At 42.8% G+C, this 13,965-nt stretch overlaps 1 protein-coding gene across 1 annotated transcript in view; it reads right to left on the bottom strand.

The window, feature by feature from the left end:
- The window catches only part of jmjd1cb (jumonji domain containing 1Cb), a gene marked incomplete at its 5' end in the record, with an annotated part of 178,981 nt that extends 170,600 nt beyond the window's left edge, over positions 1-8,381 (bottom strand). Inside the window, one exon of the mRNA XM_083635767.1 lies at positions 8,226-8,381. Within this exon, the coding sequence (XP_083491893.1) occupies positions 8,226-8,381 (156 nt within the window). The remainder of the gene's footprint in view (positions 1-8,225) is intronic.
- Between the last annotated feature and the right edge of the window lie 5,584 nt (positions 8,382-13,965).

The following is a 13,965-nucleotide window of genomic DNA, read 5'->3' as shown; positions in this document are numbered from 1 at the left end:
TGACGAGCTGCTGTGTTGCCAGCATACAAGACGGCAATGCAATAATGCACTCTAAACAATGGAATCCAAATTCAAGGTTATTCAGGGGAAATAAATAACAATGTAAAAAATTAATTCAGAACATGTGTATTGTATGCATGTAAACCTGCAGACATGACTATGGTAAGACGACTGCATGTAAACCTGCAGACATGACTATGGTAACACGACTGCTAGAAAGTCACTAAATATTGTCATTCTCAGACCCAGTTAACGTTAATGCAGTGCTACTAGAAAACCTTCAACATCAATGAGTCAAATTGTTTGGGAACCTTGTGATATAGGCCTGCTACATCAACACATACTGAATTAACAATTAGTTCACGGTGGGTCAACCCTAATCCTATTACTATTCAATAATCCTATTATTATCCAATATGATTATATGGTAAATGGTATGGATGGATATGTGGTACTTATGTACAAAATTAAATCACCTGTTCTGTAGTATCAATAACCCTGTAGAACAAATCATGCACAATGTAATCCAGAGAAATTCCAATATAGACTGCAATAGCTTAAAATACACAGAGGGACCATTAGTACAGTACCATCACTGTGACAGACGGCAGAAACAGACCTCTTTAATCCATATCCAATTACCAATAATACTATGGTCTGATGATGTCACTTCCCCTTATGCCCTGATGTGAGGACAGCATAGCATGGACTGCTATAGGTTCAGGTACTCTGCTGCTCCTGGACCACATCATCCTGTGCAGCAAATACCTTACTGCACTCAAATAGACAATATGACCAGGAGAAAAAGAAGAGTATGACTAGGGACTAGGGGTGACTACTGGGCATTTTTAGCAAAAATACTATTCGAAAATGAATGGGAGGACATTCAACCTTGGTGGATATTAATGATCTAAATAGTGTCAAATATACAATGTTGTAATAATTGTTTCATTTTTTTGTACTAATGGAAAACACTTTGTGAATACAACATATTATTATACAATAATGATAATAATAATCAATGAATGAAATTGATGATTGAAAAGAATGAATTATACTGATGAAATACAGTCAAGAAGAGCTAGTATGACACATTTAATTTGGTTTCTTTAGGCTACCTTTAGCAGAAATAAAGCCTCTAATGCTCTAATCCTATCCTAACGCGCTATATATATATATATATATATATATATATATATATATCAGACTATCTAAAATCCCCCCCCCCCCCGTACTGAACACGCTGATGATAGAAATGACAATGTGAAGGCGTATGCTCATCTGTCTCTCCAGTCTCACCCGCACGCATCTTCACTAAGATGATCGTTTGGAGCGCACTGCTTGAAATCATCTTTATTTTATTTTTTTTAAATCCACTTTAAATGTTAAAAAGTATGGGTTCAGGCCAGGACAGGCACCGGTATCATTTGAAAAGTATCCTTTTGGCACCGGAATCATTTTGAAAGTATCCTTTTAGCGCCGGTATCGGAAAAATACCAAACGATAGCCATCCCTCCACCAGAGAGTACACATTTGTGCACTGCAACAGCCAAGCATGTGTTGTGTATGTGGAAGCTTCTTCCCTGCTGGGTGCTTTCTGCTGATTAGCAATACAGAGAATGAACCTCAGGCCACAGCCCTGAAAACAAACTAGCTACTGTACACACACACACACACACACACACACACACACACACACACACACACACACACACACACACACACACACACACACACACACACACACACACACACACACACACACACACACACACACACACACACACACACACACACACACAGCACATACACACAGACAACAATGGCAGTGCCGTGGCTGCATTCAGTGTGAATTCAGATGAGTGAGGCAGTTTAACTGTGAAGGCTTTTTCCTCTCTTTCAACCTGTCTGTCTACGTTCCTAAAGTCAGCGCACAACCGGCTCGCAATCATTACTTTATTGTGGACCAGTGATGTCATTCATGCACAAATGACATCACTGGCATCAACTTGAACTCAAATCAACTCTCAATAACTGTCAAAGTAAATGAAGGAGTGCAACAGTTTACAGTTTTCAGCTATGTGTGAGATCATGTGCAAAATAAATCAGCAGTGTTTTTCGGTGAAGTTTTCCTTGAAATCAGAGTAAATTATGTCATATCAGAGAGACTTCTCTTGAAATCAGAGTAAATTATGTCATATCAGAGAGACTTCTCTTGAAATCAGAGTAAATTATGTCATATCAGAGAGACTTCTCTTGAAATCAGAGTAAATTATGTCATATCAGAGAGACTTCTCTTGAAATCAGAGTAAATTATGTCATATCAGAGAGACTTCTCTTGAAATCAAGAGTAAATTATGTCATATCAGAGAGACTTCTCTTGTAGTCATGGGAAATGAGAACCGTGCGAGTTTTCTCAAGCCCCATGAGAAAAATGGCAAGAGGTAACCAGCGTTATTTAGGTTTTAATGTTAAATTGAAGTTAGTGTCCTGCATTCTGGCCATGTATTCTTCCATTTCTCCATTTCACATTAAAGTTCTGAATAGCAGGCATTATCTCCTCAAGTTTGCCTATGCAGATGCAGATGTCTGCAATTGAATAACGTTACTATGAATACTATGGTCTCTACAGTTGATATTTCTCTTCAGAAAATCTGACTTGATTGCAAGATTGCCCATCAGATGCCAGTTCAAAAGCCCAAGCCTTCCTCCATCAGATGCCAGTTCAAAAGCCCAAGCCTTCCTCCATCAGATGCCAGTTCAAAAGCCCAGGCCTTCATCCCACTCATGTTTGATTACAGGAGTGTGGGGAGCACTGCACAAATCTGATCGAGGCAACAATGAAACAATGAAGTTTCTACTGCAATTTATTTATAACTATATTACAAGTTAGGTAGCATAATTACTTAAATAAAAGACTAGCCTTTATCGTTAGCGTTGTGTTGTAATATTGGCTGCATGGTTTGTTTGCATTATTGAACAAAGGAAAGGTGGCTTCAGGTGGGCTACAGTCGAGTGATATTGATCCAATGAAGCCACGTTAGCGTTCACATGTTGCATTAAGGAACGTACGTGACGTGATCATAATTGATTTCAATGTCAGCTATCAAGATGAATTCAGTTGGTTAATGAAATGACGCAGTTTATGCGAGAGTCGAGACAGACTTTTAATAACGTTTTTCAATGTACCGTAGACTACGATATAGAAAGCAATTCTCCACTCCATGAAAAAAAGAACTTTACGTTTTATTCTGGCAATAGATCCAGAGATCGTACCTATATGTCCAATACTGGGAAGCATGATGACCTCATGTCCAACAAGGCTCTATTTTGAAGGTGTGCTGCGCGAAGCTTTGCACAAATGAGCAAAGCCAGCGTTTCAATCCAGCAACACACCAGCTGATGGCTGACACAGAGCAGGTTCTTGACACACGGAGCAGGTTCCTGACACACAGAGCAGGTTCCTGACACACGGAGCAGGTTCCTGACACACGGAGCAGGTTCCTGAGACACGGAGCAGGTTCCTGACACACAGAGCAGGTTCCTGACACACGGAGCAGGTTCCTGACACACAAAGCAGGTTCCTGAGACACAGAGCAGGTTCCTGAGACACGGAGCAGGTTCTGACACACAGAGCAGGTTCCTGACACACAGAGCAGGTTCCTGACACACAGAGCAGGTTCCTGACACACGGAGCAGGTTCCTGACACACGGAGCAGGTTCCTGACACACAGAGCAGGTTCCTGACACACGGAGCAGGTTCCTGACACACAGAGCAGGTTCCTGACACACAGAGCAGGTTCCTGACACACAGAGCAGGTTCCTGACACACAGAGCAGGTTCCTGACACACAAAGCAGGTTCTTGAGACACGGAGCAGGTTCCTGACACACAGAGCAGGTTCCTGAGACACAGAGCAGGTTCCTGACACACAGAGCAGGTTCTTGAGACACGGAGCAGGTTCCTGAGACACAGAGCAGGTTCTTGAGACACAGAGCAGGTTCCTGAGACACAGAGCAGGTTCCTGACACACAGAGCAGGTTCTTGAGACACGGAGCAGGTTACAGCTTCATTTACAGCTTCATTTGGAAAAAGTGAAACTGCCTGATGTTTGCTCGCTCGCTCATTCACATCGACTCTTTATATCATAATCATCTGTCTCGCTGGCTTTCTGTCTGTTTCTCACAGGATCCGCAGAGCTTTTGTGTGTGTGTGTGTGTGTGTGTGTGTGTGTGTATGTGTGTGTGTGTGTGTGTGTGTGTGTGTGTGTGTGTGTGTGTGTGTGTGTGTGTGTGTATGTGCGCCCACCTGCTCCTCAGGAGGTGCACCAACCCGGCCCTATGACTACCCCCTAGCCTAGTCACAGATCTAACCCGGCCCTATGACTACCCCCTAGCCTAGTCACAGATCCGGGTCAAAGGAGCGTCGTGGGAACGTGCATACCACGGCCAATTGTGTTCATATATACACCCCCACCTGGGTAACATCAATATAACTTGTGAATTCCAGGGCATGTCTGAATGGGGCTTTGCTGTCACTAGATACAGCCATAAGTGGTGTCTCTCCCGCCAGGCCATGTTGGTGTTGGTGTGACGTATATATATATATATATATATATATATATATATATATATATATATATATATATATATATATATATTGTGAGAGACGAGAGGTGTCGTTGATTCAGCGCTTTCATACAAGACTAAACGTTACATTTCAGTTTTACGACAAACTGCTGCTTTCTTGACATGCAAAGTTATCTTCTAATTTGAGGAAAAATCACGTGTGTAATTCATGACACAATTCAAAGGGGATAGAAAAATACATAGACTCTCTCTGTTCACCACCATTCATATTTTTGTCGAGGCTGGTGGTGCGCAGCTGAAGCAGGAAGTTGGTGGTGATTTAGATCTCTATTGCTGGTCTACAACCCCAACCACACACACACACACACACACACACACACACCACACATATCTGAAAGCCTCATATCTCCTGTATCTATAGAGAGAAATAGAATGATGTTGCACTGGTTTGTATTACCTTTGATAAAAGGTGCGACCTATGCTACTGCAGTGTGAGACTGCATCACTGGGCTATTCAAACCACACGCTTCACATTTTCAGCACATCTGAAATGAACTTTTTTTTTCAATGCTAGTTTGTGTGTAGAACCAGGTTTTAGTACCCAACCCTAGTGTAGGCCTATACAGTATTACCAAGACATTAAATGTTATTCTCTTAAAAGGTGAGGGATCTTACAGACTTATCCAAAGACACATTTTTCCAATACCCGGCACTTAGCGGTAATGTGAGACTGTGCAACATACATGAATATACACAATTATCTTGCGTAATATTACACGTTGTTCCTATTGAGATGCATAGCTGTAAGCCAATATAGCCGTGGTGAGCCGTTGCTGGCCTGGTATTAACCTGTAGTACTGTGGCTCTCCTGACCACAGATGCCTGACAAAGGCCTGACAGCTTGGCTTGACACACTTCTTATCTCATCTCAATCCTCCTCCAATGGATTCACTCAGCTCGTTAAGCCCCTGGCTAACGAGACTGGGCCCTATTGTATGGAATTAAAGCATAACACTCCTCACTGCCTACTGCCTGCATCACATCACAGAGAAAAGAAGCTATTGTAGGGAATGAGGAAGCTGGGAGAATGCATGGTGTTTGATACATACATCAAATAGGCCTATATATTATAGGCCTATTTGATGTATGTATTATATTATAGGCATACAATCAAGACCCTTTTACAATGGCCCAAAATACCACTAATATCCACAAACTATCGTCTTTTACTTCGGTCTAAAATAGGGATGAAACAATAACCGGTGTAAGGATAAACCATGAGGAAAATTCCCTTACGGTAAGCATACGGTACCGTTTACATTTTTCATTATCATTAAAACCATATTAGTGCGATTACATTGTTTTCAAAAGCTCAGGATACGTGTCCATCACAACCACGGTTAGCAACAGGCTCCCAGACGCAGATGCGCAGCCTTGGTGAAATGATTTCAGTGAGTGTATCAGTACTTTTTGAACATTTTCAGCACATTTAACAACACCGCGATAATACTGATAACTGTGATCATTTTGGTCACTATAATCGTGATATGACATTTTCATAACACGTTTCATTTCTAGTCTAAGAGTTACAAAGCCGATAGTGACGCGATATAAATAGCACACGCGCTGGAAACGCTATTTTTCGCCCCTTGATGACAGAGAGGTCAGTGCTCCCAAGTTGAAATCCAACTTTTTTTAATGGTTAAATTATCTTTACATTGTCTCCAATGGAGGAACCCAACTGAGGATATAATATGCCACCAGAAAGAAAAAAGCCACTCTCCAAGGATGAGATGAGTTTTCAACATTTAGCACAAGAGCGCCAAGTCAGCCAGTAATATACAAGCAAGTCATCCACTTTAGGCCTTTCAAAATAAAACCCTTGTTGTAACATTAACATTAACATTATTCATTTTGAGTAATGTTTTACATCCACAGTTTCACTCCATATGCAATTTTAAAGGAGAACTTCACCGAAAAACAACGTTGATTTATTTTGCACATGATCTCACACACAGTCATATCCGAAAACGGTAAACAGTTTTGCGGACATTCATTTAGTTTGACAGTTGAGAGTTGATTTGAGTTCAGGTTGATGCCCACTCAGGTCATTCATGCCCAAGATGACATCACTGGCCCACAACTTAACTCAAATCCTGGAGTTTTTTTTTTACTGTCTGCATCACATCACACTGAAAGTACCGATTCTATACAAAGCAGAGCATTACCAGTGCAAAGAAATGTTTGATGTTGTAACAGGATGCAAATGGCAAATAAACGAGCGCATAAGAACCCAACGATTTTGCAATGATACTGTGCTCTATGCATGTAACATGTAACTATGCATGTAACAGAGCCCTCCAGCACGCCAAATCACATCACACACAAAGAGACAATCCTGCAAGAGAGCTGCAGCCATGGGCTGAGAAGAGCGCTTGATGTAATGACATGCACTAATCATGTATTATCCTCTTTGAATATCCCACATATACACAGAAGTGGTGTTTTGGTCCGTGTGTGTGTACATTAGGCAGATAGAGGGATTCTGTGAACAAAAGACAGCGGGCATAGAGGCGCACTGTGTACAGTAAGTCGGTAGTCTGTTTAAGGCATGTCAGGGCAAATATTTCATTGTTTGCTCGTTTTGAGGTGTTGACACAATAGTGAAAATGTCGTTCAACTGAGGGGAACGGATTAAGTGGCTTTTTTGCCACGTTTTTCGCCTGCTTTTGACTGCAAATCTGTGACAAGAAGAAAGTGCCTTTAAATTGCAGACAGTATTTTACATGCAGACAGACTGCCCATTGTTCAGCCCTGCAGCAAGCCAGTTTTATGTTTTTACAAGTCATGGCATTCCTGCGTCCCTGTCCAAGGCGGAGGGCTTGTTGTTGTCCGCCAGAAAAACACAGACAGAAGGCTTTTTTTACTCGGTCGTGCTGCTCAGGGCTCAAATAACGTGGATTGTGGCTAATAACCACGAGGTTATTATGGGGATTAGTTCAACGCAAAGGCTATAAAGGGGATACATGTAGAAAGCTAACGTTACCTTCGTCAGCTGATTTGCAGTGCAGGGCAGATTAACGCATTCCTACACATGCTTTACTGATGAAAACAAAACGTACATCACCCACCGCATAACGTTCAACTCACTCCTCGGTGTTTGTAATTTGGGATTATTTTTGAAATAAAATTCACGTGAGCCTTTATAGCCCTAAAAGACATGGACACAGTCAACCCCGAGAATAACTCAACTATTGGCGGTCAACCCGAAAACCAGGGCGTTTTTCTTCATCACAGTCAAATATTTTGTGTGGAGATAAATGAGCTAGTTAGATTTTGACGTGGCCTTAAATCAGCTAGACGTGAGTTATTTAGCTTTTTACACCCACCCCCCTACTGGTTGTATGCCCCTCGTTAGCTTGTTCATATGGTCAAATAGCTAGTCAAAATTACACCCTTATCACAAACAAACATTTCTGAGAAAGAATGACAAATAGCAGCAGTATATTGAGCGGTGGACAGAGACGTGATAAGCAAGTGAAAGCCACTCAATAGTGTCCTTTGCCTGGCCAGACTACAGCGCTGCCTCGCTGGCTAGCCTCCAGCCAGGCAGCCACAGACAGACTGCTGTCCTTACCGTCAGCTCGGGGTTGTCCGTGTCGCGATGGCTGACGGCCCGGATGACTCCACACCTCCACGGCCAGCGGCTGATGTGGCCCAGTTCAGGCGGCTGGTCCTGGGCGACACAGAGGAAGCGCTTCCCCACCAGCTCCGGCCGACCACACACTGCCATGGCTGCTCCACAACCCCCAGCCCCCCTCCCCCGAGAAAGCACGCACCAACAAGGTCTGTCACACACCTGTCACCTACTACATCAAACCAGCTCCAAACAACCCTACGGTAGAAAGAAAAGGAAAAGGACAAGGTATTTGTTGCTAAAAGCTGTAAAAAGCGATCCTGCCGTGGGTTTGAATAGGCAGTCAGTCTCTCCTCTCCGCCCGCTCACTCGGCTCTTTCTCTCTGCTGGAAAAACCGTGGAACACTGGACCGCATCACCACCGCCGTCCATACTGGTGTTCCTCCGCTGGATCCCCAGGCATACATGCACAGACCGCCTCACTTCTGTCTCCGTCCGCTCGCCGCAACTCCATTGGCACTATTTTCGCTGAAAACATAACACTACTGCTACTGTAGGATTGGTGTACTATAAGCAGTTGGGCAAGTTACTTTCAAAATGTAATATACTATATATACATATTACGAGTTACTTTCATTTTAAAGTATGTTACTTTACAATATTACTGTCTGTGTAGAGTAACTCGTTACTTATTACACTACTTTTGTGTTACTTTCACCAAAATAACCGCAGAATGACACCGTCCCGGAACATCCCCAAAAAGAATTTCAACTGTCCCGAAGACAGTGTAAAGTTAAACCATCAAAAATTCTAATGTCATGATGTCATCTATGGGTTATTTGCATAAAGCAGACAATTTGATTAGGAAATGATTGTATCTTTATATGTGCTTTGATCTTAATCTGTACTTTTAATTATTATAAGCTGTTTAGATAGTGTAGGAAGTTAAACAGGGCATAATTCCCCCCCTCAATATCATGTTTTCAATGCAACCAACGAGGAGGTGACAGCAGCTCAGTTTCAAGTGGTAACTTGCGTTACTTGACACAGTAACTTGTATAATACTAGGCATCTCGCGGGCTCGATTCCGACGTCCTGCAGCTCACCGAGCTGGCCCTGCAGCTCGCATTCGCTGCGCGGCCTTGCCCGCAGCTCAGCTGCTGTGTGGCCTTGCCTGTCCTATTGGCGCGCGCACAATGTCTCCCTCTCTCCTCTTTCTCCCCCTCCCTCAGTCTCTCTCCCCCTCTCCTCTCTCTCCCTCTCCCTCAGTCTCTCTCGTAAGCCTCCTCAGTCTCAGACTGATGACATCACTGATGACATCATCACTGGGGGGCACTGAGGTGGGGGCACCGAGGTCACGTCCACAGTTTTGTCAGATACAGCGAATGGTTTCCAGCCCAAAAACCGCCAAAACATACACAAAACCGCCCAAACAAATGCAGGTCTATGGGAACAAGTGGCGTTGTAAACCCGCCCAAGCCCATTTTCCGCCACACAATGCATCCCAAACCAGCCCAATTGGGCGGAAATCCCGCCCATCGGGCAACACTGCATGTCCTCGGTATTTTTCTGTTTATTTCTTTTCTTTTTTCATGCATGTTACATTATGTGAGATACATGTAACGAGTTGTGCACGTATAGTACAGTCCTGCAATTCACCCGATTCGACTGTGATCACCCCACTGAATGAGTGTTGTCAGCACATTGTCAGTCCCATACATATCAGCGAGTAGTAGGGCCCGGTTTACCTGCTAGTAGGTTGAGAAGACTGTTACCTGTGATTATTTCACTGAATCCAGGGTTGAGTTTAGCACCACCAACAGCAAGTTTATTCCAACAGAAACGGCGATGCTTTGAACACCCCGTTGTGTAACACAAGCGTTGCAGCCATCCGTTGGATCCACTGTGCACACTGGCTCTTTAAATGGTGGCGTTTCGAGGAAACATAACGTTCAACCCAGAAAAAATAGCACACAGTGCAAAACGTTTAAGAGATTGAACACACCCCAGGCTTGAGTTCAGCCCCGCCAACACGTAGCAAACAATTTATTCCAATGGAAACGGCGGTGCTTTGAACACGTTGTTGTGTGACACAAGCGTTGCAGCCATCTGTTGTATCCACTGTGTGCACTGCCCGTTTAAATGAGGATTTATCTACACATTTATATACACATTCGCTGCTGATGGGTAACACCTCTGATACGCCCATGAAACAAGTCTGTTGCAAGTCTGTTGCAAACCGTTGTAAAAACAGTTTATAGACAAAACATGACGTTCAACTCGGAAAACGTAGCACACGGTACAAAATGTTTAACAGATTGAACACACCGCAGACTCATTCTCCTTTGTGAGAGAGCCTGGGTTGAGTCGTAGCAAGTTTATTCCAACAGAAACGGCGATGCTTTGAACACCCCGTTGTGTCACACAAGTGTTGCAGCCATCTGTTGGATCCACTGTGCACACTGGCTCTTTAAATGGTGAGGTTTATATACATGTCGCTGCTGATTGGGTAACACCTCTGACATGCCCACCAGACAAGAGGCAACGTATCTCAATCAATCAATCATATCTCATAATGTAATATAATATGATTGCATATGTGGAACAATATGACATCACAGCTTTTGACTTCAAACAAGCACAAATCAACTACACAGGCATTACATTTCATACTTGATGCTCTGCTCTGTTTCAAAATAATAATAATTTATATATACTGTATATTAGAGAGAGAGAGAGACAGATAGAGAGAGACCTTTTGACCTTTGATGTTCACATCACCGTCACTTAATATACAAAGTTAAACCTCACACATGGCTGCATTGACCCCCCCCCCCCCCCTGTACCCCCACACAAACACAACGCCCCCCTCACCCACACCCACACACCCCACAGGAAACCACTGCAGCAACAACAAACCAACCAACCAGAGAGAGAGAGACAGAGAGAGAGACTGAGCCGGATGAACTGAAGGAGAATAAGAGAGGGATGTGTGTGTGAGAGAGAGAAAGAAAGAAAGAAAGAAAGAAAGAAAGAAAGAAAGAAAGAAAGAAAGAAAGAAAGAAAGAAAGAAAGAAAGAAAGAAAGAAAGAAAGAAAGAAAAAAGTGTGTGAATCATGTAGAAGGCAATCAGCCTGGAACGACCTTCAGGTCAGGATATTAAGAGAGAGAGAGGGATGGATGGATGGATGGATGGATGGATGAAAAAGCAAATGAGAAAAGAAAGAGAGAGAGAGGGATGGATGGATGAAAAAGCAAATGAGAAAAGAAAGAGAGAGATGAAGAGGAGTTGAGCTGAGTGCAGGAAGAGAAAGAATGAGAAGTGGCTGGATAGAGAGAGAGAAGAAAGCGAGGGAGGAGGGGAGAGCAGCAGAGGACTCAGACAGTCACGCTGAGCTGAGGTGAACTCTGTATGAGGACAGAGAGGAGAGGAGAGGAGAGGAGAGGAGAGGAGAGGAGAGGAGAGGAGAGGAGAGGAGAGGAGAGGAGAGGAGAGGAGAGGAGAGGAGAGGAGAGGAGAGGAGAGGAGAGGAGAGGAGAAGTGTGTGTTTTTATGTTATCGTATGTTTGATTTGATTGATTTGCAGATTTTTTTATTTTTGGTCATCCAAACACCATGTACAATACCTCTTTTTCATATAATCAAAACAATAGACATAACACATTTTACATGGATCTTGACCAAAAAAAGGTATGGGCTGAAGCTAAAAGCTTATTTTGCCCACCCTATTCACATACAGCACATGACAAAGAAAGAAAAACAAGTGTGAATCTTTATAAGAAAAGAAAACAAAAAAGGAGAAAAACAAAAAAAACATGCTTCCTGCTCATACTTTATAATGCATATTTAATAGTTGTACATGATTTATTTATTTATTTATTTATTTTTTACTTTTTTTTTTTTTTTTTTTAATTGTCTTTGTTTATTTATTTATGTATTTTTTTTTTTTTTTTTTTTTTTCTTCTTTTTTACCTTTTTTCCATCTTTTTTTCCTGCTTCATGATCCATAAATAATAACAATAATACATGATTAATCTGCTTCATGATCCATAATTATGACTATAATACATGATTAGTCTGCTTCATAATCCACAAATAATGACAATAATACATGATTAGTCTGATCCACAAATAATGACAATAATACATGATTAGTCTAGCTCTCTATACCTACTTATCGTCTTGTTTTTAAACAATCTTTTGAATGCACTGATCGAACCACACCTCGTCAAGTCCCCCTCACAGGAATTCCACAAGCCTACCCCTTTCACAGACACACAGTGTTGTTTAGTGTTTAATCTTGCCCGTGTTGTTTCAAAATTGCCAGTGCTTCTAAGATCATACTGGGTATTTTTAATCTCAAACAGCGTCTGAAGACATTCTGGAAGTATGTATGGCACCTGTGTTACTTCCTGCCTTTTAGACACAACATGGCTGCTGGTGAAAAAGGCCCATTTTACATGTGATCTTGCTGAACCTTTCAGGAAGTGTAAAGAGCCCTGCGGGTGACCTAACGGAGCCGGATTTTTGAATTAGGTAATTAGGGCCAACTAAATGTGCAAAAATGGCCAATTAGTGACCTAAATGCCTCAACACAGGTTCAGCACCATGGAGAGCTCTAGAGTGGAGGAGCCCACAGGGGAGCTGAGTTATAATCAGGGAAGTGGAGTATGAAAACCCTCTGGGGAGAGAGAGAGAGGAGAGGCTACAGGCCAACTCTGTGAGCGAGGTCTGACTAAATGGACAGGGACGAGTATTCTGCTATAGGCTAATACACAGTGATGCAGCGGAGAGTAAACAACCTGAACTAACTCACCTTACCCACCTAATACACAGTGATGCAGCAGAGAGTAAACAACCTGAACTCACCTTACCCACCTAATACACAGTGATGCAGCGGAGAGTAAACAACCTGAAATAACTCACCTTACCCACCTAATACACAGTGATGCAGCAGAGAGTAAACAACCTGAACTCACCTTACCCACCTAATACACAGTGATGCAGCAGAGAGTATACTACCTGAACTCACCTTACCCACCAAATACACAGTGATGCAGCGGAGAGTAAACTACCTGAACTCCCCTTACCCACCTAATACACAGTGATGCAGCGGAGAGTAAACAACCTGAACTCACCTTACCCACCAAATACACAGTGATGCAGCGGAGAGTAAACCACCTGAACTCACCTTACCCACCTAATACACAGTGATGCAGCGGAGAGTAAACAACCTGAACTAACTCCCCTTACCCACCTAATACACAGTGATGCAGCAGAGAGTAAACAACCTGAACTCACCTTACCCACCTAATACACAGTGATGCAGCAGAGAGTATACTACCTGAACTCACCTTACCCACCAAATACACAGTGATGCAGCGGAGAGTAAACTACCTGAACTCACCTTACCCACCTAATACACAGTGATGCAGCGGAGAGTAAACAACCTGAACTCACCTTACCCACCAAATACACAGTGATGCAGCGGAGAGTAAACCACCTGAACTCACCTTACCCACCTAATACACAGTGATGCAGCGGAGAGTAAACAACCTGAACTAACTCCCCTTACCCACCTAATACACAGTGATGCAGCAGAGAGTAAACAACCTGAACTAACTCACCTTACCCACCTAATACACAGTGATGCAGCAGAGAGTAAACAACCTGAACTCAGCTTACCCACCTAATACACAGTGATGCAGCGGAGAGTAAACAACCTGAAATAACTCACCT

This window comes from Poromitra crassiceps (genome assembly GCF_964638095.1).
Source record: "Poromitra crassiceps genome assembly, chromosome: 4".
Taxonomy (NCBI): Eukaryota; Metazoa; Chordata; class Actinopteri; order Beryciformes; family Melamphaidae; genus Poromitra; species Poromitra crassiceps.
This window is presented reverse-complemented; position numbering and strand designations above follow the sequence as displayed.